The sequence below is a fragment of the Stegodyphus dumicola genome, chromosome 8 (genome assembly GCF_044657685.1).
Source record: "Stegodyphus dumicola isolate Sdum_Otavi_A_Nest chromosome 8, ASM4465768v1".
Taxonomy (NCBI): Eukaryota; Metazoa; Arthropoda; class Arachnida; order Araneae; family Eresidae; genus Stegodyphus; species Stegodyphus dumicola.
In genome coordinates this window covers 67,660,211-67,686,060 of record NC_140775.1, presented here as the reverse complement: position 1 = coordinate 67,686,060, position 25,850 = coordinate 67,660,211, and the positions used below count along the sequence as shown (strand labels likewise).

General features: G+C 32.3%; 2 protein-coding genes across 6 annotated transcripts in view; one reads left to right on the top strand and one right to left on the bottom strand.

Moving 5' to 3' along the window:
* Positions 1-242: 242 nt before the first annotated feature.
* Positions 243-9,604, bottom strand: LOC146995867 (anaphase-promoting complex subunit 13). 2 transcript variants are annotated; one of them, XM_085821931.1, is made up of 2 exons: positions 9,418-9,604; positions 243-750 (listed from the first exon to the last, which is right to left on the bottom strand). In XM_085821931.1, exon 2 carries the CDS (start codon positions 747-749, stop codon positions 522-524), a length of 228 nt encoding a protein of 75 aa, XP_085678057.1. In that variant the 5' UTR covers position 750; positions 9,418-9,604; the 3' UTR covers positions 243-521. The 2 variants fall into 2 exon arrangements, with proteins under 2 accessions (XP_085678057.1, XP_085678058.1); XM_085821932.1 differs by lacking the exon at positions 9,418-9,604 and adding an exon at positions 8,833-8,984.
* Positions 9,605-9,791: 187 nt separating this feature from the next.
* Positions 9,792-25,850, top strand: part of LOC118184963 (lachesin-like) — a 69,381-nt gene continuing 53,322 nt past the window's right edge. Inside the window, exons 1-3 of one of the 4 annotated variants that reach the window (XM_035354722.2) lie at positions 9,792-10,128; positions 18,377-18,486; positions 20,634-20,759. In XM_035354722.2, coding sequence (XP_035210613.1) covers positions 10,071-10,128; positions 18,377-18,486; positions 20,634-20,759 — 294 coding nt within the window. In that variant the 5' untranslated portion in view covers positions 9,792-10,070. The remainder of the gene's footprint in view (positions 10,129-18,376; positions 18,487-20,633; positions 20,760-25,850) is intronic. The other 3 variants (XM_085821930.1, XM_035354721.2, XM_035354720.2) reach the window with 3 other exon arrangements.

The following is a 25,850-nucleotide window of genomic DNA, read 5'->3' as shown; positions in this document are numbered from 1 at the left end:
GTAGTATTATAGCTTAATTTCTCTCACTAAAGAGATATTTAATTATATATTTTTCTCAAAACAACCTGCGCATATATGTGGAATAATATGGAGTTTCACGTTGCAGTTAAATGCGTATTAAATTGAAACTTTAACATTCATTTCCAAAAATGTTGCTGTTAAAATATTGCTATTAATTTGAAAAGAACAAAACCAAATTACAATGCATACTACATAACATACTATAACAAACATATACAAAATTCAGAAAAAAGTAGTAATTTTAATGGTGCTGAAATTGAGCATTTACTTTTCAAAGAATGTATGAAAGTATAATACACTACATTAGATAAACAAACATACACATTGAATAGAAAACACCAAATTTTCAAAGCAAATCAATATTTCAACAAAATACCTAATTTCATTGAACAGCCTTTAAATATAAGTTATATGCTATTCAAATTTAGGACTTTTTAAAAAATATTTTTTATTATTTTATTTATTTATTTATTATTATTATTTTGTATAATTATAAAGCATTATGAAGCAACTGTGGATGGAGTAATTCTGTGAATTTTGTTCAGAGCTAAATCAGTCCATTTTTGTTCTTGCTCTCGCAAAGTTTCTTGCGGATTGCCATTATCAGGTTCAGGATCAGGAAGTTCTGCAGCAGGCACAGCAATATGTTCATCAGGTAACTTTTCCTCTCGCCAACTACTGTCCACAATGTCTATCAATCTGCCATTACGAGCCACATTACTATCCATGCTAGAATTATATATAAAAAAATTACGAATAATATAAGTAATAAATTATGCAAAAATACAGTTAACACATGCTATATGATAAAAATTAAATTTCTTGTTTAGTCAAGTTCAGCAGTAATATGTAGTGTAAAGCTCGAAATAACAGCGTGATTGTTATAGGCAGCTACAAAATTCTTAACCACTTCAGCACTAGTGTTCAAGCCCACTAAATTGATTAATTCTTGAACTCAGGGCTATATGATATTACAGATAAAATTTTGGATTAACAAGTTTGTATAAGATTTTGGTTTTTTAAGTATTGGATTAATTATTTTTGAAAGTTTTGTTCATGGACTTCTATTTTAAATATTTTTTTAAAAAAATTTCTCAATTATTTTACAATCTTTTTGAATTTATCTATATTATTGATACTATAAATTTTGCCATTTCTTGCACTGCTTACTTTGAAGTGTATGGGTTGGACTAATAAAGACATAGATTATTTTGTTTTCTTTAAATATTATTTAAAATTTCAAACTTTAATTTGTGTCTTTGTTAGTTCAGGTCAAGCTGTTTTATTTACTTCTTTCGTTTCATCAACTTTCTGATGATGATGCCACGGAAGATATAAATTTCATACTTCGTTTTTTGGTTTTGGCATATTTTGCTCCCTTATTTCTTGGAGTTTGCCACTGTGCTTCTGTTTCTTGGTGTTTGCATGAGGTTTATTGCAAATAGAATATGAGATAAACTTTTAACATAATTTGGTACTCTTCCCTTATTTGCCGGCAAATCTGGCAATCGAACCTCACAAAGAACAATAGAGAACAAATAATATGACATAATAACACATAATGGTTAGTCCAGGGGTTCCCAAAAATTTTCTGTTGGCTGCACACTTACAGGTTTAGTATTTTGTTATGGAGCCTTAGTCGTGTTCAATGAAGTGTTGTACAAGGTTTGTGCTTTACAACCTGCTTACTGCATAAAGCTATAGCAAATCACAACAATTCATTAAATATGACTCTATATTGATTCTATTGACCAGGCACGGAAATGAAAACAACCACAGTCTGAAGGTATATATTGTACAGGTATATATTGAACTAATACACAAGAATATTATATTATCATTATTAAAGAAAACTGGAAAAAATCAATTGGATGGGTGAGCCTGCTCATCTCCACAAAGTTTTTCAATGCGAGGGATAAGGCTTGACACTGCCACACTCATTTCTTGCTCCCTGTTGATCTTTGAACGATATTTGCTCTTTATTAGAGCTACACCTAAATATCCGGTTTTGTACAAATAATTTACTTTTTGATGTTGCAAAAGGAATGAGAATCCTTAAAGATTTGGAGCTTAGAGTTGGATATTTTTGATGATTATCCAAAACTCCACCAAATCAGAACAAGCAAATTTTGTTAAGGCTGTTGTCGCAAGAGAGTTCAATGAGATTCTTTTCATCTTGTGAAGTGAATTCTGGTAGAGCTTGAGCATGGAAAGAATTTTGGATCCGCGAATGTTTCTCGATATTTTCTTCAGCAAAGTATTTTGCGAAGCATTCAGCGAGCTTCGAAAGGTGCTATGTGTGAAAAGAAATAGCAATTTTTGAAAGAGAACAAGCTCATTAGAGGACGTGTATTTATGCAATTCGGGGAAATGATCTTGCCTGCCATACTCTTTAATTTTTTTAAATACATGACTGCAGTTTTTTTCTAAATGCTGCAATCTTCTCTATAGTTTCAAGATGTGCATATTATTGCCTTGTAGAGAAACATTTAAGGCATTCAGTTTGTCATTTATCGCACAAATATGCCATTTTTTGGAAAAAGTCTGGTTTGGAAAGTATCTGGAGTTTGTATGTCCTTCCTCCTACAGAAAAGTGTGAACTTCTTGATGTAGCTTGAATGCACGAACCATCATGACCACATGAAAGCCATCATGACCTGCAGTAATAAGTTCAGCTCTCATGACCATGCAAAGTTTTTTTAATAGTTTGACTATCAGTGGACTAGTTTTTATGTACTTTACTATGTCTATGATACGTCAGAATACCAAATTCAATTCACAGCTCATTGACTTTGATGCAAATGCTTCCCTATAGGTGATGCAATGGGTCTGCATAGCATGCAGTGCTGGCAATGAGCACTTGAGACAACTCCTGTCGATGCAACGCAACGATCGAATGCGATCTTCTAGAAATCTCTTGCATCGGCTGGCAAAGAATTCGGCGTTGCCGAACCGAACCTTGTACGCGGGAGGAGAGTGATGTTATCACTTTTCTATGCAACAAGCGATTTAGGCAGCACATGCAATTTGAATTTGGATTCCGTAAAAGAGTAAACAAGAGCGCCTCGTGGTGCCCCTGTTTACTCTTCACGCCAATGCAGGGCACACTTTGGGAACCCACTGGTTAGTCTACATTTTAGGGTGCCACTTAGGTTATCACCAAGTTGTTGAATATTTGTAAGGGCTTATTTCTGCATTGGATGTCAGTTAGGAAGTACATTGTTTATTTTGTGCTGTACACTGTAAAATGCCTGCATGTGATGAGATTAATTTGAAGTTTCTCTACGATTTGGAACGAAAGGGGGAAAAAAAGCATTATTCGCATCAAAGTTGCCCCAAACGCCCGACCATTCAAAAATCGGCAGTCATCGAAAAGCCTGAATTATTTTCTACCTAGTGCTCCCCCCCATCATGTTACTGCATGGTTCATGGTTACGGGTGGTGTTAAATGACATTCCAAGTTGATATCCTGTTCTAAGGGAAAACAGCACATAGTGGTGAAAGTGCATGAAGAAAACATTGAGAAGATAGAAGTCTTTGCTTTACTTAAGTATGTTACTGTTAGTGCTGTAGCATTCTACTTGGCATGGAGGGAAGAAATCCATTCCTACAGAAATGCATACATAAGTGCGTTTTAGATGTTTGAGTAAAACAGATTTTGACTTCTAACGATAGGACGGAGTTTATTGACTAGTGTGTAAATGAAGGTTTTACTTAATAGTCATTACAAGTGTCCTGTTTGTATGAAGGGAACACGCATGGTCGAACATAAAGATAGTTCAGATGGCTTTGTCGCAAGAATGGTTCATGCAAGAAATGCCACTGACAGTTAGGCAGTACAGAGGATATTTTTTACTCTTATTTTTGTGAATTTATGTGGTGACGGCAGTATGCATATCCTAGTTCAGATAATTTAAAAGTTTTTGGATGCTGTTAAGGAATTTTGTGTGCCACAGACTGAAGACACAGAAATTTCTAAATATGATAAGTCGATATTTCCTTTTTGTACTGAGTATATGCGATAATATGTATTTCCTTTTTTTTATGTTATTTCATTGTGTGATTTAAAATGCAGTTTATTGAGCTTCGATTGGCTACAAATTTTGTTCAATTTTGGTGATGAGTAACTGTTTGACGGCATATAAGACACACCCTTATTTAGAAGATCAAACACAAAGAAAAAAATTTCAATAGTCCGTGCAACAGCGCGTTACCACAATAACATAAAATGTGGTTTCTTTTAAATCTCACATTTCGTAAAAGCCAAATAAACAATCATTGAATGCAATTACCAAACATACTTTTATTAAGGAAAATTAATAAATGGCAAGCTATTTTGAACATGATATGTAAATTTCAATAATAAATAAATGAATCAACGGCAAGCAATCAAACATAATACAAAATAAAGCAGAAACAACAAAAAACACAGATTCAAGGAAAATGTTGCTTATCATGAAATTAGACTTTAATCACTTTCAAAACCATAAAAATCCTTTTCACTATCATCATCATTGAAAATGAGAATATCGTCATCACTACTGTTTCCGTCATCGCTAGTATCACCTTCTTCGAATAATGCGTCGTCTTCTTCTGTTCCTTCAAGAGCAGTACTGATTCCGCACTTCTTAACAATTACTTCAGCCTTTACGTCCTCCCAAGATCTTTTTACTCACTTGCCCACTTGTGAAATAGAGGGCCACTTCATTCTATCTGAGGGTGTGATGTGGCACTCCTATCTATTTGTTCCATCATTCGGTAAAAGTATAATTTAGGGTACCCCTTGGCGAAACTTGGCGGTACATGGATACCGATTTTGTGCAATTCTTTGACTCGTTATTTTGGCTTGCAAGCCAAAAATCGCCACTACACAAAGCCAAAATAACAAGACAAACAATTGCACAAACTCGGTATCCATGTAAACATCGACTTATTTTCACTTAAAAAAAATCCCCGAATTGCACAAAAATGGCTTTGCGCACTCCTTTGACTTTATCCATGTATACGTCGACCTATTTTCACTTAAAAAAAAATCCCTGAATTGCACAAAAATGGCATTGCGCATTCTTTTAAATTTATCCATGTACACGTCAAACTATTTTCACTTGAAAAAAAATCCCAGTATTGCACAAACTTGCATTGCGCACTCCCTTTACTTTGTCCATTGTATATTTTCACTTAAAAAGTCAAAGGAGCTCCAAATTCTACAATATAGGCAAAGAAAAAATATATATGCTGCTGCTCTGTTTCCATGCACTTTGGCGTAGTTTAACACTCCTAGTTTATACTGAATTGTATAGCTTAATCTCTTGTTTCCTGTAGTCATATTTTCCAGGGTATTTTTTTAAAACAAGTAGTTTTAAGCAACTATACCGACACGTTTATACAGAGTAGCACCGATACCGACACATGTGTCAGCTGAGTCAAAGAAAGTCTATGTAAAGAAGGAAAGGCTCCATAGAAGTAATGTAACCATCGAACCTATTCGAACTTCGACATCAGCTTCAAGATTTGGCGCTTTTTGGCGACAGATATTTCATGCATGCATAAAATAATTATGGCAGACGTAGAAAAAGTTATGTGTGTCTAGACCTTTATCCAGGCGACAAATAGCATTCAGTATTGAAAGTTAACCTGTGTCTTTCACATATAAGATGCAGGTAACTTTTTTGAGACCAAATTTAGGAAAAAAAGTGCGTTTTATATGCCGTCAAATATGGTAAATCGATGTGTACATGGACAAAGCCAAGAGAGTGCACATTGCTGAGTTTGTGAAATTCTCTATTTTTTTTTTTAAGTGAAAAGAGATCAATGTGTACATGGACACTGAGTTTGTGCAATTCTTTGACTTGTTGATTAGGTTTTGTGTAGCGGCCATCTTGAAATTGTGCCTTGCTGGCCAATCGCAAGGGACACCTAGAAATATATTTTTACGCACATAATAATTAATACTAAGACAATAAGAAAAATTAATTTTATTATAAAAAGGGTAGAAGGGACATTGCTCATGTCAATTAATGTTTATTTCAGGTGGAAATTGTTTGTCTATTGACTCATAATGGAATCAAAATAACCTTTTTATAACTAAATTCTACCTTTTTTATAATTAAATTTATTTCTCTTATTATTAGTCATTATGTATTGTTGTGTCATATTATTTGTTCTTACGATTTTACAAGGAGACAGGAAAAGTATCCATATTTTTTATTTTACATTATTATCACCACTTATTGCTGCTATCAGCACTCAATTGCATTAGGTTTTGAATTGTTTTTTACTTTGTATTTATTCACATATATACTTGTGTTTTTCGTTCCTTTAAAATATTACACAGAAACATGCTAACTTGAAATTTAAAATGAGACAAAATTCAGTTTTCCCTTGAACTATGTGTATTTTAATCCCTTGAAATAAAAAATTAATGTTAATCAGAGATTGATGTTTTGCCTAATTTCAAACAGTTATCTATTATTTTGATACCTGCAACTCCTTGTCAGCAAATTATTTATTCTCATCGCAACTAAATATGTTAGTGCGATAATCGCGTGTTCGATCACTTTTAGGGGTTCCTGAGAAATTTTTATATCCAGCATTAAAATAATTAAAATATGCAAAAAATTACATTAATGGTAAAAGTATAGTTTAGGGTACCCCTTGGTGAAACTTGGCGGTACATGGATACCGATTTTGTGAAATTCTTTGACTTGTTATTTTGGCTTGCGAAGCAGCAATTTTCGCGCCAAAAATCGTGGCTACACAAAGCTAAAATAACAAGACAAACAATTGCACAAACTCGCTATCCATGTACACATCAACTTATTTTCCCTTAAAAAAAAAAAAAAAAAAAAAAAAAAATCCCCAAATTGCACAAAAATGGCAATGCACACTCCTTTATCCATGTACACGTTGAACTATTTTCACTTTAAAAAAAAAATCCCCGAATTGCACAAAAATGGCATTGCACACTCTTTTAACTTTATCCATGTACACGTCGACCTACTTTCACTTAAAAAAAATCCCCGAATTGCACAAAAATGGCATTGTGCATTTTTTAAACTTTATCCATGTACACGTCGACCTATTTTCACTTAAAAAAAATTCCCAGAATATCACAAACTTGCATTGCACACTCCGTTTACTTTGTCCATGTACACACTGATATATTTTCACTTAAAAAGTCAAAGGAGCACCCAATTCTACAATATAGCAAACAAAAAATTCATAATCTCAATAAAAGACATTTTAAACCAAACAATAAAATAACATAAAAAAGGAAAAACATGTTATACATTTAAGCACTACCAAAAGCAAATATTCACTTACCATGATTTTCGAGTTCGCTTCATACACCCAGAGCCACGTAGAAATCAAAATATCAATCATACTCAAATGACTTTTTTCAAACCAGGTGCTCTTTCTGATCGAACACTTCACATAGTGACCATCTGAACCTTTCTTCCTACAAACCCATTCAAATCCTTCTAAACGGTTTTTACATTCGACTAGACGCATATCCTTCCTACATACAGGGCATTTATAATGGCTACTAAGTAAACCTTCATTTACACACCAGTCAATTAAAGCTCTTTTTCCCTTTCGCTCCAGATCGTACAGAACCTTCAAATTAATCTTACTACATTCGGCGATTCTACCATCTAAAAAATCAAACCAACACACAACACAAAAATGCTTACGAAACATCCCATGATTCAAATTTTCCCAGAATCATGCACCCAATTATGTCACAATAGGGTTTCCATAACATTCAACTACTCAGGCTACCAAAGATGAAAGAACAACTTGGCGATAAATCAAACAACAACTTCGCCGTAATACAAGGGGTACCTTAAAGTCTACTCTACCCACATTAATTTTCTTTTCCCTCTAAATTATCCATTATAAAAGTCACCACAAAATAATCTGTGATTGGAACTGTGGGCTAATCTTTAGAATATGGTAACAGGTAGTTTGGCAACATTTTGGTAAGGTGATAAAGGTTACTAGCTAGGACTTTCGCTGCTAAAGTGCAGAATCGCCCACTTATTTGTTTGGCGCTTTTTACAAAAGTAAGATGAATTGGATTTTGTCAATTTTCTTTGACTTTTTAAATGAAAATAGGTCGATGTGTACATAGATAAAGTTAAGAGTGTGTGCAATGCCATTTTTGTGCAATTCTGGGATGTTTTTTTAAGAGAAAATAGGTCGACCTGTACATGGATACCATGTATGTGCAATTATTAAAAACGCGGCAAGCAGGCACTCTCAATTTCGCACATAATCTTTGTCGTAATTAAGCATTTTTTTCCATAAAAGTTCTAGTATAAGCGTAATTCGGCTAGCTGATTGTTAGAAAAAATTTTGAGTAAAAAAAAAAAAAACATGCCTTTACTTCGTGAAAACAAAATGGCGTCCAAAACAAATCTAGCAGGTTGCTGTAGCAGGGTTGGTCGCCAAATTTTCGCCAGAAAATCACCAAGTTACCATAATGTAAAGATTTACCGAACTGTGTACTTCTCAGATTATTGCTAAAGTCTTTGCTAGTAACTTTTATCGTCTTATCAAAATGTCACCAAACTACCTGTTACCATATTCCAAAGATTAGCCTCAAGTTTTCGTTTCTATTTATCAGTATAAAAGCATTTATGATAAATAAGTGATTTAAGATAATACGTAAGATATTTTTTACACAGCGTGCAAAAAATTACAGTACACATTAATTTTAAAACAATGAAACAGTAAGTGAACACCAGTAACAACAATAGATGAAATATTAGTTTGGTACAGATACTGAGTTTAAGAAATCATTTTTACCTTAATAACGCATAAAATAATAACAATTGAAATTGGCCGATAACCGCGAAACTCTAGAATTATTAATATTAGACAGAATATAAAATAACTTGAGAAAAACTACAAAATGAGGCTAAAGTGCAGAATCGTCTACTTCAGTGCTCCGCAACCTTTTCTCACCTGCGACGCACAAAAAATCATGCTGACACACTTACAATCACACACACAACAGTGAAATATATAAAAACATTTAAAATAGACATTATTAAGGGAAAAAAATTGTCATTGTGTATTAAATACATGATAAAAAATTGCAAAATGTCAAATACATGTATTTGATTGCGGCACACCTAAATCCTACTCATGGCACACCAGTGTGCCGCGGCACACCGGTTGCGGAGCACTGGTCTACTTATTTGTTTGGCGCTTTTTACAAGAGTAAGAATTGGATTTTTGTCAATTTTCTTTGACTTTTTAAGTGAAAATAGGTCGATGTGTACATGGATCCCGAGTATGTGCAATTCATAAAAAACGCGCCAAGCAGTGGGCAATTCTGCACATTACCCCAAAATGATAACATAAAAGGGGAAACATTACTTTACTTACATAGGAAGAATTTAAAAAAATTAGAACTAGCTGCGACTAGATTTATATGCTCAAAATAGATCAGATAATAACCACATACAAGATTATAAACAAAGAAGACGAATAGAAAAATTCTTAGCTATAAATGTTTGAATACTGGTACAATTGTTTTTCGTTGCAAACTAATTCCGAGTTTTTGGGCCCGTGGTATAATTAAGTGGCCATTAGTGCAGATACAACGGTATGAATTGATAGCAGATAATTTAAATTAAAAAGTTTTACAAATCAGAAAAGTTCCTAAGATCAAATCTAGAAATAAGAAAAGTTAAAAATTTATTAGACTTATATATTTAAAAAAAAAAAGCAACCTTTGCATATTTATTCACCAGTTCACTTCAGTGCTAAAAAATTCAAAGTATGACAACATTGTAACTACTCTAATGTTCGGAGAAGCAATGAGTATTAAAAAAACATAAAACACACTGAAACGTTAATGCGTTACAGTAAGGTCATGAAGTTATAGATTGAAGAACAAATTACCAATATTGAGCTTATATTAAACTAAGGGATCATAACCGTATTTGATCAACCAACGCGCGTAACGATTTTGTATTTTTTTTACATCATTTCTTTCTCCAAGAAATTTATTAATATTCATATATGCGCTTCGAAAAATGTATGTACCTAAATTAGTTTTTTATCTGCTAATATCTGCTGTAAAATTGTTTGCAGGTATGTAATAATTCATAATTCTTCTGATTATAGATTTTGGGTGTGGTTTGTGTCTGAACTTTTAAAGTAATTTTAATTTTTAAAAACTGTTCTGCTTATTAAATTCAGCGATTACAGGTATTTATTTTGAATTGCTGTTTTCTTCAGGTTAAGGGGAATTAAATGCAAGTGGCAATGACAAGCGATGCAAAATTAGATTCCTTAAAATATCGAAGGAAAAATTTAAGTCTGTTATTATTGATATTTTTTCTAAAATTTTATGTAATTGTTATGCCCTGGTGTAGGCATTTATTATCTTTTTTTTCTTTCCCCTCTTTTGATGTAGAAAATCATCAAAGAAATCCAGAATATTCTATAACTAATTCATTTTTGTTACAGTAAATTATATTTTGCATTATAAAGCGATATTATATTAAAAACAAATTATTAAATATTATTTAAGTACATTAGACTGTGTAAAAAGCATGCAAGTCATTTCCTAAATGGTTTTTTAAGTATGTCCTTAGAAAAGAATAGGGTATAACTGTAGTTTTGTAGTTATATGAGCTCATTAGTAAACTAAGTAACAAGTTTGTTTTGTATAGAATCAATCTTCAAATTTTTTATTTGAAATTTTATGCTAAAATAGTAACCTATTGCAAAAATTTCAGAAATGCTTGTAATGTGATTTGATAATTATTAAAACTATTTCCAATTCTGCTCTTACATTTTCAAGAAATTTATTTACACAATTTCTACAGTTAAATTTGTTTGTATTTCTCACATAATGTAGAAAATAATGTGATTTTGTGTATATAAGTTTGGGTGTAAAGCGGGAAGAAATTTATGTTGTCTTGTATAATAGTTATGTCTTCTTGAAAAATTTTCTCTTACAGACTAAAATTACAAATAAAAGTACAATTCTTATTTTCTATACTGGCCTAAGCAAGAGAAAACGGCATTGATTTATTTCACTCTGAAAAAAGTACAGTTTGTCTAAAATTAGGAACATCCATGAAAATAAAACTGACTGTAGTAGATGATAAATTGGTAATTAATTCATTATCCATACAGAAGTTCTTTAATCATTTGAAATATCATCAGACCATATTTCATCGTTTTTTTAGTACAATGGACTACACGGTTAGTCTATATTTTAGGGTGCCCCTTGGATTATCATCAAGTTGTTGTTTCATTTAGAGCTAAATTGTTGTTTCATTTATGATAACCTGAGTAGTTGAATGTTATGCAGGGGCATAGCTAGAGGGGGGAAAGGGGGCATCTGTCTCTGGGCGCAGAATCCAAGGGACGCCAAACTGATGTTATGACATTTTAGAATTAAATGTTTTCCATCCTTGGCAAGCAGTAGGGGGCACGAAATCTTCAGTTGTCCCTGGGCGCTGAAAACTCTTAGCTACGACTCTGACGTTATGGAAACTCTATTATGACGTTATTGGTTGTGCGATTGTGGTGAATTTGACTGATGGGAAAATATTTGTAAGGGCTTATTTCTGCATTGGATGCCAGTTTAAAAAGTATGTTGCTTATTTTGTGCTGTACACTGTGAAATGGCTGTATGCGATGAGATTAATCTGAAGTTTCTGTACGATTTGGAACAAAAGAGAAAAAGAAGCATTAATTGATTGGTGTGTAAATGAAAGTTTACTTAGTAGTCATTATAAGTGTCCTGCTTGTATGAAGAAAATGCATATAGTCGAATGTGAAGATCGTTGAGATTACTTTGAATGGGTTTGTTGCAAGAAATGCCACCAACAGTCTGGCATTACAGAGAATATTTGCAACTCTTATTTTTGTGAACTTTGATTTTTGACTCTTATTTGTATGGTGTTGGCTGTATGTATATTCAGTTCAGATAATTTTAGAAAGTTTTTGGATGCTGTTAAGGAATAGAAATTTCTACATTATATCTCGTCATTGTTTGCCCGATTTTTTTTTAAGCGAAAATAAATCAATGTGTACATGGGCAAAGTCAAGGGAGTGCACAATATGGAGTTTGTGCAATTCTTTGACTTTTGTTTTGGTTTGTTTTGTTTTGGTTTTGCGTAGCGGCCATCTTGAAATTGTGCAGTGCTGGCCAATCGCTAATTTTTGCCAAGAGACACCCTGAAATATATTTTTACTGACTACATAATTAGATTACCTAATGATGAAGAGGCTGCGGTACTTATGTAGTATGACAACTACCTAGATATATCGTCAAAACTGGCAACCCTTGTAGGTTATACAGGTTAACTCTAACATAGGTTATAGAGGGAGCTAAAATAAAGAGTATTATTCCGCACTTGCTATTATCACACCTTTTTTTGTTACATTTACATGGATCATTACCTTTAGGTTAAACACATGAAACTTTTTGTGATTATTTTTTTGTAAATGGATATCAACATTTTCTATCTTCCTTCAAATGAAGAAGAAATGATAGAATTTTTCAGAGAGACTGGATTTTTCTCAAAGAACGCGTTTGTTAAAATGGCCATGATAGCAAATTTTATAATTTGGGATTTTATTGGAGGTGCAATGTCAAAAATTGTCAACAAAAGTTTGGTGTCCGAACTGGTACATGGTTTCAAAGCAGTTATATTGAATTTTTAAAAGCTTTAAGATTTATTTACTTTTGGGCATAATTACAGTTGTCCATTAAATGGTGCAAACATCAGTTGGATTTATCCAATAAGACTGGTATTGATTGGAATAATTATATGTGTGAAGTGTCTGTGAAGGATTTGGAGGATAATGAAAATATTAAAATTGGAAGGCCTGGAATGACTGACAAAAGCCTTTTTGTGCATTGAAACGACAATGAAATGCCAAATACAAAAAAAAAAAAAAAAACGAAGATTTTTATTGGCAAATGTTGCCAATGTAGTCATCATAGTACGTAAGTACCAAGGCTGCCATTTAGGAAATTATCTAATGATGAAGAGGCTGCCATTTATTCCTTCAGGGCAAAGGAATAATTCATAGCAATTGACTTTGTTCTCAAAATCATTCTATGAAGTTAACTTTTGACTCAAAGAAAGCTCCAATATGGCATTGTTATGTACATTCTTGCTGTGAAAAACAAAAATGTGTTGAGAACCAAAACAGGATTTGAAGGTTGGCACCTTTCTTTACTCAATGCTGTTCGTTTTATCTATCTGTGGTATCAGGAATTGCTGTTGATTGAATTTTGCAAACTTCAGTTAGGAATCACCCATAATGCGGCAGTAGATTGGAATAAATGGCTAAAGGTCGATAGGTTGACTTGTACATGGATGATACCGTGTATGTGCAATTCTTAAAAACGTGGTAAACAAGCTAGGACTTTAGCAGTGTACATGGATAAAGTGAAGAGTGTGCGCAATGCCATTTTTGTGCAATTCTAGGATTTTTTTAAAAGTGAAAATAGGTCGATGTGTACATGGATGACACCGTGTATGTGCAATTCTTAAAAACGTGGCAAGCAGTGGGCGATTCTGCACTTTCTCCCAATTTCGCACCTAATCTTCGTCATGATTAAGCACTTTTGTTCCATAAAAGTTCTAGCATAAGCACAATTCGGCTAGCAGATTGTTAGAAAAAAAATTTGAGTAAAAAACAAAAAAAAAAAAAATGCCTTTATACTTCATGAAAAGAAAATGGCTTCAAAAAAAAAAAAAAAAAAAAAAAAAACTAGCAGGTTGCTGTAGCAGGGTTGGTTGCCAAATTTTTGCCAAAAAATTTCCGAGTTACCATAATCCAAAGATTAACCGAAGAAATACTTGAAGGAGGTAGGTGTAAGTAGTTTGATGTTTCATAAAAGAAATAAAATCGGTAAAGCCAACAAAATTATAGAAATAGAAGAAAGCGTTTTCACAAAAAGAAAAAAAAAAAAAAACAAGGTTGGAAGTGCCCTTCTGGATTATTTGGGGGTTTATACCGGGAAAGCAAAAAATGTTTTCTGGTCGCCTTTCATGATCGTTGTGCTACAACACTGATGACAGCAATTCAGGAAAACATCGTGGATGGCAGCATTATAATTTCAGACTGCTGAAAAGGATATAAGAAAAAGGAATTAAGAAATGTTGGGTATGAACATTTCACTGTGAATTATAATTTTGTAGACTCGAAACTGGATGCCATACCCGAACTGTGGAACAATTGTGGAGCAGTGCTAAATGCAGAAATAAACGCTAGCGGAGCACTGCTTGCCATAATTTTGAGTCATATTTGATAGAATTTATGTGGTGCCAGTTATATTTAAAAACTGAAATTTTGTCTATAATATTTAATGATATTTGTAATATTATGCCACTTGTTGAATATTGAATTTCCTTTTTTTTATGTGTAAAATATTCTTTATGCCACCTTTTTAGATTAAAATTCATTTTGTTATTTTTTATTTAGGTGTTGAATATTCTAGATTAAAAATTAAAAAGAAAAATTTGCTTTCTTTAAGAATTATGAAATTAAACAAAAAACTTACTTTTTACAAAAGTAAGTTTTTTTAGTCTTTTGAACTCTATTATAATTTCATAATTTTAAACTTGGAACTAATTGGTGGCAAACAAAGTGGCACACTTTTAATCACTGCCACTCTAATGGATCTCTTTTATTATTATTCTGGTAATTATACAATTATTAATATATAGTTAATTTTATTATCATTGTAGCTGTCTCACGGCATCCACCATGCCCCACTCCACTATGTGCATTGAAGTCTCACAGTTCTGAAATATGCTGACGTAGAAAAAATAAATTGCTGACTCAAGTTAGATTGCTAACAATTTGTTTCTCACATATGTGGATCGGCAAACATTTATTTCTTGCCAGTGCAGAAATGCACCAGATCCACTTTCTTGCCTAGGCTGCTATACAGTACCAAAAATAATTTTTATAATTATATAAAATTTATGAAACTTTTATTACCAAATAAAATGTTGAACTATTTACTGAATCAGATTTTCTAAAAGTTTGTGTATAATATTCAAGTTAGTGTTGCAACCAATGTCTGGCTATTTAAGTTAGTGATGCAACCAATGTATCCATTGTCCAGCATATCCAGGATAGATGCTGAGTATTTGGTAATATCTAGATGCTATGATTATTTGGCATATTAAATATGCATAAAAAGAAACTTCCCTGCTACATTTTTTTTCTAAGCTTTTATTCAATTTTTAATAATCAAATATTGTGATAAAGTATTTCTGAATAAAAAAACAGCAAAACAGAAATTCTTCTTTGAATCAGAATTTGTCAGTTTTACAAAGTAGCAAATAATCCATAGATGTTAAACAACAATCATAATTAATCCTTTACAGTATGTTTAATTATCTTCCATTCAGGGCTTAATTTCTAAAATTAGAAGTGCCGGACCCCTATGGAAAACCGTCAGCAAAGAGGAACAAAAATAAATAAATAATATTATTATTAAAATAATTAATAATTTAAAAATTAAATAGTTAATTATTATCAAATTAATTATTATTTAATTAGTATTAATAATTAATATTTGTCGATTATTTAATTAAAAAAATGGTACTATTCGGTTTCGAGGGCCGTAAAAAATCGTCAAACTTTTATTGATGCCAATGCTGCCAAAATTAATTGCGGCAACCCTAACGCAAGAAAGGAAATATAATAGTAAATAACTATCTAATATTGATGTTTTAATTTAGATGAAAGGTTAAGTTGATGTAATATTTCGCTACCGAGTTATCGCTAAAGCATAATGTCATCTCGTTGGTTGTTCAAACATAATTTTTTTAATGAATGATGCCTTTTCTTTGAAAACATTCTCGGTAAAGTGCAGAATCGCCCACTTATTTGTTTGCCGCTTTTTACAAGGGAAAAAACATTTGGATTGTCAATTTTCTTTTACTTTTTAAGTGACAATAGGTCGATGTGTACATAGATAAAGTCAGGGGTGTGCGCAGTGCCGTTTTTGTGCAATTCTGGGATTTTTTTTAAGTGAAAATAAGTTGATGTGTACATGGATACCGAGTATGTGCAATTCTTAAAAATGTGTCAAGCAGTGGGTGATTCTGCACTTTACCCAAAATTCTATCGCAGACTTTTCATCATGGGCAATTCCCAAATTATTAAATCTATAGGTTATCAGAAAAGGAATTAAAAATTAAACCAGTATTTCAATGGCGTGTTAAGAAATATAGAACTATATAAACTTATGCAATCTGAAATCAGCGCGTATGCTAGATTTGGCACACTGTTAAATGGGCGTGTTTGCTAGATTTGGCGCTGCGCATCCATTTTCGTTGGAATTTTTTTACGGCTCTCAAAACCGAATAGTACCCAAAAAATAATTAATTATTATTAAAACAGTTAAGTAATTAAAATTAAAATTTAATAAGCAATTTGTAATATAAGTTTATTGCAAAAAATAAAATTTTCAAGATGAAATTTCTACTGAATTTGTTTATTTAGAGCTCCGGCTAGAATTATGATTTATCCCAAAAAGTACTGGAGCCAGGCTCTGGTGGGCTCAGGCGTAATTTAAGCTCTGCTTGCATCAAAAGTACATTTTGGAAATTAAATGCAGTGATGGACAAATTTCTTGTAAGCAGAAGCTGTTAAGACTGCTATCACACATCCATTTGTTTTGACAAACAACTATTTCAAAGAATTTTTCTACCTACTTTACCACTGAAAGAAAGACACATTTTTTCTTCCCTTTTGCAAAAATTTTTTAAAGTTGTTTGTTTTTAGCAACCAATCAGCTTTCCGCATCGTCTCCTATCATTTGTAATGGAGAACCAGTTTTCCCTTTATTTGGTAACCTCGAAATGATCTGTGGTAATTGGCTGTTTTATATCATGTGAAAAGCAGAGAAATTGTATGAAAGAGTTGTTCTTAAACGTTTTTGGATGTGGGATATGACCTTAAGAGTTTAAGATTATTCAAGAGCACCTGGAAACACACAAAAGAAAAGAGAAAAAGAAAACATCTGATTAGATGATAATGATTGTTACCTGATCTTTATTGTAAGGACAATTATTATCAGGAAAGAAGTCCCACAAAACTGGCAACATCTGCCCCAAAAGGGGAAAAAGGATTGCTTAATGCTATAGCTTTAATGGAATGTATCCATTTTTGTTAACAGTTTGAACAAACTCGTGTTCTCTTTTATATTTATAAGGCATATACATGTACTTTAAATTTGCAGGAACTGCAACTATAAGACTTTCTGAATCTTGATAGAAGGTAAAACAATTGGCAGTTTATTATTTTTGTTAATTTAAAATAATAATTTAGTTTCTTAATTTCACAGCTATTTGTTATAAAATTAACATGCAGAGTGATGGACAATTGTATTTTGGATTTTATTAACAAAAAAGTAGAGAGAACTTATGTATGTCTTTTATAACAAATAGCTGTGAAATTAAGAAACTAAAATGATGATTTTACTGTTTACATGACAAATTTTTAGAATGATAAAAATAACAGTGATGCCAGATGCATAAAACATAATAAAACAATAAAACAATGATGCCACTGAAACTGCACATAATATTAATTGAATGCTTGATTCTCAACACTATTTATGTTTCTTATGATAAATAACATTTTATGTGCAGTAAAGTGCACATAAAATGTGGGTATATGTGTTATGTATGCTAAACTTTAATTTCTTCTCATTAAGGTAAAACAGCCAATTATCACATATTATTATTCATTGTTAATTTAAAATAATCATTTGGTTTCTTTATTTCACAGCTATTTATGTTTCCTATGGTGATTAACATTTTATGTGTAATATGCTAAGTGGTTATATATGCTGAACTTAATTTCTTCTCATTAAGAAGTTCTGTTGATTTATAAAATTATTTTAATTGATGTACTTTTTAAGAAAATTTTTTAAACGAGCATTAAAATCATCTTGTTTGTATTGGAAAATAACTGGCTTATAACACTCCACTATCGTTTGTACTTTTATGTGTTACATTTAATTGGATTTTATGCTCTAATATTATTCAGAATGAGGTGCTAATATCTAATATCAGTTTAGCAGTGATAAAAAAGGTGAATTTTTGTAATTGAATTTAGACAACATGCTGTTCTGAGAACGATTTGACAGAATATGAAAAATTTCTCCTTTGCATTGTATTTTAAAATGCTGTATTGAACGTTTGCTGCACTCTGAATATTATAAAATAATATTCAGAGTGCAGTACGTTATGTTGTTTTAGTTATTTGACATAATTTTAGAAATTTGTCTTTAAAAGTAATTGTTGCACATTAATAAATTTTATTAACCTTTTTTTTTTTTCAGTATATGGGCAACAGAATCCAACCATTTCTTATATCACAAAAGAGCAGTATGCAAATATAGGTGATTCTATTGATCTAGTTTGTTCTGTTCATTATGCTACTGGCTACCCAGTAAGTTTTTAATTTTCTGTAAAATTTAGAGCATATTTTTTTTTAACTCGATAATAATTTTGTATTTTTATGAAAAGAGCTTATGGAAATTGTATGGTAACAGTAATTGTATGGTAATAAATAAGCATTTTTAGAACTTGGTTATTTTAATTGAAATTGCATAAAAATTTTATAATTATTAGCAGTAGTAAAAAATACTATCTTAACATTGATGATTTGCTGATTGTAATTATTTAAGTTAAAAAAAAGTATGGGTATGTTAACTTGAATAATCTGTAAAATACTAAGTATGAATGTAACTTTGATATTTGGCATTATATAAATTTTTGCACTTTATTATAGCAGCCCTTGAGACTGAATCACCAATCTACCGAGATATCTCGCCAAAATCTGGCTGCGTTTTCTTATACCTCGCCACGTGATCGTATATTAGCGCCAGTTGCATATTCCTTGTCACATAATTGTATATTAGCACTGTGTTATGTTTTTTCTTTCGCCATGTGTTCTTCTATTATTCATTTTTATGAGGTTTTTGAATTTGCATTGTTTATTAAAAAATATATTCATTGCTTTTGGGGGGATATGACATTAACAATCTTTAATTTATCAATTAATGAGGTGGTTGTGATATTATATTTTCAAGAAAGAGATCTTTTACCTGACAAATGAATATATGAAAATGTCCGCAACATGAAACTTTATGTTAAAGATGAAACCATTTGAAGGTGCAGTGTTAAATTGCCAAAAGAAAAGATCCATCATGTTGGAAATATGTTCAGCAGTTCCAGAATATCATTTCTTACTGCTCTTAGATTTATGTATTCTTGAGTAGAGGATTTGACATCCATGGAATGGTGTAATAGACATTTTAATATGTGTGAAAATGCTGCAGTTGACTGGAACCGTTACACGCAATAAAATAATAATAAGGTTAAGGATTCTTAAAAATATTCTTAGAAAACAACGTGAATATTATTGCTGTTATCGTTGTATATTGTGTTGTTTATTTTTACGTTTGCAGTTCATGAGCTTGGCGAATTTATAGCTGAGATCTTAGCGAAAATCTAAAATATGCCAAGTCTGAAATATAGTTGGGGGCCGCCGTAACAAAGAAGTATCTTAATTTTACACCAAAATCTTTGCATAAAGTGTATTGAATAATGAATTGTTCAAAATAATAAATGGTACCTCTGTATGTTCAATAATTAAGTGCATTGAATAACATATTTTCCTTAAGATACTTTTACAGTTGCTCGATGGGAACTGAGACAAAACTGGTGATTATAATAGGCCTTCATTATTGCATTAATATAATCTGGCTATAGTAAATTTAAGATACTGAAATATATCTTCAAGTTTTATTCATTTAATTTTTTAAGACATTGCAGGAAAAAGTGTTTTTAGTTTATAACATGCTGATTAAAGTAGCATTTGTATACGTAACATGAAAAGTTACTATAGTGATTACTGCATGCTATTTATTATTAGTTGTATTCTTTTTATAATTGAAATATTGGTAAAATGATATTTACGGGTACCCCTTGGCGAAAAAAGGTGATATTTAGTGGTACATGGATACCAAGTTTGTGCAATTCTTTTGACTTGTTATTTTGGCTTTGTGTAGCAGCGATTTTAGTGCCAAAAATCGTTGCTACAGAAAGACAAAATAACAAGTCAAAGAATTGCACAAACTCGTTATCCATGTACACATTGACCTATTTTCACTTAAAAAAAATCACAGAATTGCACAAACTAAGCATTGCGCACTCTCTTGACTTTATCCATGTACATGTTGACCTATTTTCACTTAAAAAAATCAGAGAATTGCACAAACTTGGCATTGCGCACTCCCTTGACTTTGTCCATTTACACATCAATATATTTTTACTAAAATGTCAAAGGAGCACCCAAATCTAGGTAAAAGTATATTTACGGAACATTCAACTACTCAAGTTACCATAAATGAAACAACAACATGGCGATAAACAAAACAACAACTTGGCGATAAATGAAACGACAACTTTGTGATAATACAAAGGGTACCCTTCAGTCTACTCTAACCGAAATATTTTACACTTTATTGGATATTAATGATGTAATTTTATTAATTTACATATATGTTTATTTGCCTTTTTTTTATAATGTAGGTTTTGTGGGTAAAAATTGATAAAAATGGTCGAAACTCTATTATATCAACTGGCAGCACACAGTTAATTCCAGATCAACGATATTCTATTCGGCATGATGATGCTAGCAATTCCTATACTTTGCAGGTAAGATTTGTATATATATTTTGGTTTATAGTATCTTAGGGGGCTTTGAATTTTTGGTACTTTTCCGTTTTGCCGGCGCAGGCGATAAAGTCGCCAGTAATGGTACAATTGATGCCAAACAGAATATCCTCGCTGGTAACCTTTTACGCCTCACTTTCAAAATAAGTCGCAGCCATTTCTTATGAGATTGACGTTTCTTTCAATACTGGCATACATAGAAATTTTACCAGATATTTCAATTTTATGCCCTAAGGCCATTCGCGGTAATTAAGTGAATTAGGATGCAATCACACCGCTCACCCGAAGGCGAAAACATAGAAAAGTCAGAGGTTAAATTCGTCAATTCTAATGAGAATGCATTAGCGAAGTAAAGCACTGCGGTTTTACATAATTTCTGAGTAAGCTATTCGTACGAATTGAAATAATTCTTGCATTTAAAGATGTATTCCAAATTAAGATTTAACTTGAAATTAATGTAGGTAATTACTGAGAGAATTAGATTTTTGCAATGTAGTTTACGTGAGATGAGATCACTTGGGGTGAAGTGATATGAACCGGCGAATCAGGATTTTGAACCATGAAAGCACAGTAAATTCTTAAATTAACGTCTTTTTACAAATTTATTGTCTTTTTACAAAACTTTAAACGATATTAAAATGTTTATGCCTTCAAAATAAAAATTCTTAGAACTAACATTTGTTAACATTTTTTATTTTTGTATATTGTATGTTGTCGCCAATAAAGTCTGCTTGGCGTGATTTGCGCTGGCGAAATGGAAAAGTACCGAATTTTTTTTTCCCACTAACTTCTTTTTGGTTTACATTAGTTAAACTAGCCATAATTTATTCAAATGTCACATTCCCATGAATGTTTAACGAATTGCATGACATTAAAACTGTATTTCGTTCAAAAAAAAATAAGGGTTATTCGACTGCATTCTCAGTGAAAAATGTATATCTCAAAATTTATATTTTGAACTTATTTATGGCATATTATTGGTTGCTAATTGTATACTTGTAAGGTTAATTATAAGGCAAAGATGTGTAAGGATTCTGAATCTGAATTGAAGTTAGATTAGTTCTGTTCACTATTATAAAGCAGTAAGATGCCATTTTAATCAAAAAAGATTGCACACAAAGCTCTCTCCTTTTGATGGTAGCCTATATGAAGAAATATCTATTAGTGTGTAAACAATATTATATTTTGGTACTTTTCCTTTATCTGCCTGCAAATCTGACAGTCATATCTCATTATGTTTTAGTGGCCATTTTTATCCTCAAAGTTCTCTTTTTGAGTCTTGTGTTGTTTGGTGTCACCTTATGACCTTTTGAATTATTGGCAATAAAAAATTTCAATAGACTATTTCCAGCAATGGTGAATTCTCCCAAATAATAAAAAATGTTCATATCTTCCTGATGTGAATCTTTATATCACTAATAAAAGAATTAAACACTAATTTATATGAGTAATGCTCCTTCTACCCTTTTTGAAGTTAAATTTATTTTTATCATTGTCTTATTATTAATTATTATGTGTTATTATATCATAGTGTTTATTCTTACAATTTACAATATTTTGATATAAAGGAAAAGTACCTATATTTTTTTTATAATGTGAAAACCATGCACTGAGAATTATTTATAACTTATAGGGTTATCTTTTCACGTAATTCTCATTGTGGAGTATTAAATCCAAGTCCTTTAGATCTTGTTAGATTGGCAGAAAAGTTTTTCCTCTGTCTGTAAATACACTCACTTCCAAAAGTTAAGCACGGAGAGGAAAATGCTAATTTCCAGAAGCCAATCATAATTGAAGAGGATGCAATTCACTGCAGAGGTAGATGGAAGTATGCAAATATGTTAGGTAACGACCAGTCATGCTTTTATGTCAAAGAAATATGTAAAAAAGGCAGTTTTATGAGAAGCCAGCTTTATGAAGGGTTACAGAAGTTAATTGTAAGTGCTGATAGAAGGTGTTTAAAACTTTCGTACAATTTGTTTTCAAGACATACATATTTCTAGGACTTCCAGAAGACGAATGGAAGATTCTGAGCACTGGCGTGCTGCTGTGGAGCGCAATGAAACAAAACAGTCGATCACAGATGTTGCTCTTTTCTTCGGCGTTCATCATTCTGTAATGTCACGTTTCTGGAAACAATCCCAAACCACACAGACAGTTGTCCGAAGGCCCGTAGCCGGTCGCCCAATTGTTACAAACCCGTGGAAGATCGATATATTGCTATTGTAGCCAAGCGGAATCTTAGAGCGACCTCCACACGTGTGACATCTGTAGTTACAGCGTCCATTGGTAAGGCGATATCTGCAGCTACTGTACGCCGAAGATTACATATGAGTTGACTGTATGCCCGGGTACCTCGAGTTTGTGTTCCTCAATTAAGAAGTGGTGCCGGGAACATGTCAATTGGAATGTGTCTGATTGGGGCAATGTCAAGTTTACTGATAAGTCAAGATTTGCTGTGGAGCCAGATGACAAGTGTATAAGGATATGGCGTGAACAACGAACACACAATCAGTTCCAAAACATCACCGAACATCACGTATTCTGAGGTGGAAACATTATGGTGTGGGCAGGGATTTCATTAGGATACCACACCGACATGCACATTTTTAAATGGGGTTCTTTGATGACTGTCCAGTATCGAGATGAAGTCCTTAGAACCCATTGTGAGATTGTATGCTGCAGCAGTTGGCCCTGCTTTTGTTTTAATGGACGATAATGCACGTCCCCATAGAGCTGACATTGTTGATGACTACCTGGAGAGTGAAGGGATTGCGCGTATGTCATGGCCAGCATATTCGCCCGACCTTAATCCCATTGAAAATCTTTGGGATGCTCTCGGCCGTTGCTGTATCTTCACGTTCTCACCTCCAGCCACTCTTATTGAGCTGGAAATTGCTCTACAAGAAGAATGGCAATTGCTTAATTTTGCGGTGGTTGACCACGTAATGGAAAGCATGGTCACAAGGTGTAAACTTTGCATACAGATGAGGGGGGATCACATACTCTATTAATGTTCTTTTTTATTTTCATTTTATGCTGTTTATTTCACTTTATACATAATTCTGTTTAAGTCTCCAATCTTCTTGCTTAACTTTTGGAAGTGAGTGTATTAAGTCCTATGGTACTACTCTTATATGCACCCTCAGGTTGCCAAATGCAGCGATATGTGTTGGGTGCTGGTTTTTGGTGCGATTACATGTTCTGCGATGCATTTGGGGGTGATGTTGGTTTCTGTGGTCACCCTTTTTACGTGGAAACTTGGATTTGCTAGTTGGTTCGTGTGGTGTGTGGTAGTTAAGTGATTTATGACTGTTGGCAAAATTTTAGTTGCGTGCCTGGTAGAACTATTTTTTCAGGTGGCTGGAAATTCTACAAGCATTTAGGAGAAGGAGGTTTTAAACATTTTCTTTTGTGAAAGATAGTATCAATTTTGTGGCTAGTGAGTCTGGCTGTCATGATAGAGATTATGTGGCGGTATGTTAAAGCTACATTGCCTTCTTATAATCGGAAATGCGATTTTTGTGTTTTATTTGGTGGTTTATGTATTGTTCCATCGTTGTTCTGAAATGGGAGAAGAGACTTTTAACAAATTTATGGTGAAATTGTTTTGATGATGTTTGTTTGAAATTGGTATTTCTGCTGTTCAAAGAAGCATTCATTCATTCTAAGTGCATTTATTTTATTCTTGTTCTTATTTTGTAGAATGTTATGTTCATTGTTTTTTTTAATATGAATTTCTGTCATTATTGTTGTTTTTTTAATTGTTTGAAATTTATTTTAGTTTATTTTGTTGATTAGTCTGCAACGCCTAGATTGTGCAATTCATAGATTTTTTTGAAAGTTTAAACAGAATGCTGTGTACATGGTATTCTTGAAATTTATTATTGTTATGTTAATTTATTAAAGCGAGGTGTGCATACTTCGTAGATTCCTTCACTGCGTAAGATTGTGCAACTCGTAGATATTTTTTAAAGTTTAAACAGAAAGCTGTGTACATGGTATTCTTTGAAATTTATTGTTAATTTATTAAAGCGAGGTGTGAGTAATTTGTAGATTCCTTCGCTGCCTAAATTGTGCAATTCGTAGATTTTTTTAAACTTTAAACAGAACACTGTATACATGGTATTCTTTCAAATTTATTGTTGTCATGTTAATTTATTTAAGCTAGGTGTGCGTAGTTCATAGATTCCTTCACTGCATAAATTGTGAAATTCTGTGGTGTTTTGTTAAGTTAAAACATATTGCTGTGTACATGAATTCTTGTCAAATATTTTTGGTTAGGAAATTTACATTTTTGCTATCTAAATTTTTCGTTTTTGTTTTGGATTTTTAGCTTAAATTGCATGTTCAAAACGTGGTTTTGCATGTGTGAAACCGCATTTTTAGAGACATTTTAGGCTTAAAGTTCGAAATGCAGACAAAAAAATTAGATAGTAATATGGCACCATGGAGTTTCTCGCCAAATAGGCTTAAAGTTCGAAATGCAGACAAAAAAATTAGATAGTAATATGGCACCATGTGAGAAATTTGTCGCCCAGTGAGGGCATATATAAGAGTAGTTCCAGTCCTGTGAAGGTTAAAACAACTTTTTAACTTTTTATGTTAAAATGAAGACTTGCCAATAGTAAAAATTTCATTGTTGTCTTGCCAATAGTAAAAATTTCAGTTTCTAAGTAATATGATTGGAAGTTATATAAATTGGTCTACTTAAACTGGGTCAATATTTTTAATGGCATATCATTGACATCAGCTAGCAAAATGGCTAAAGCCAGAATTATCAGTGGCAGAGCTGGGCAATAGGACATATAAACTGCAGATGACACTTGCCAAAATCTCTAACCTTAACATTCAAAACCCTTGACTTAAATACTTTGTCAACTAATTTATATTCTGGTGACGATTACAGAAAAGGAGAAATTATAAATCATAATAATTAATCAATTAACATAAAATACTCTAGAAACTGTTACCTTGACAGTTTAATTTGTAAGGTAATGTTATGATGCAGTTCGAGAATCTTATGATTGAGAGCAGTTGCAAAGATTTTATAACTAAAAATGTGTTGCAGTT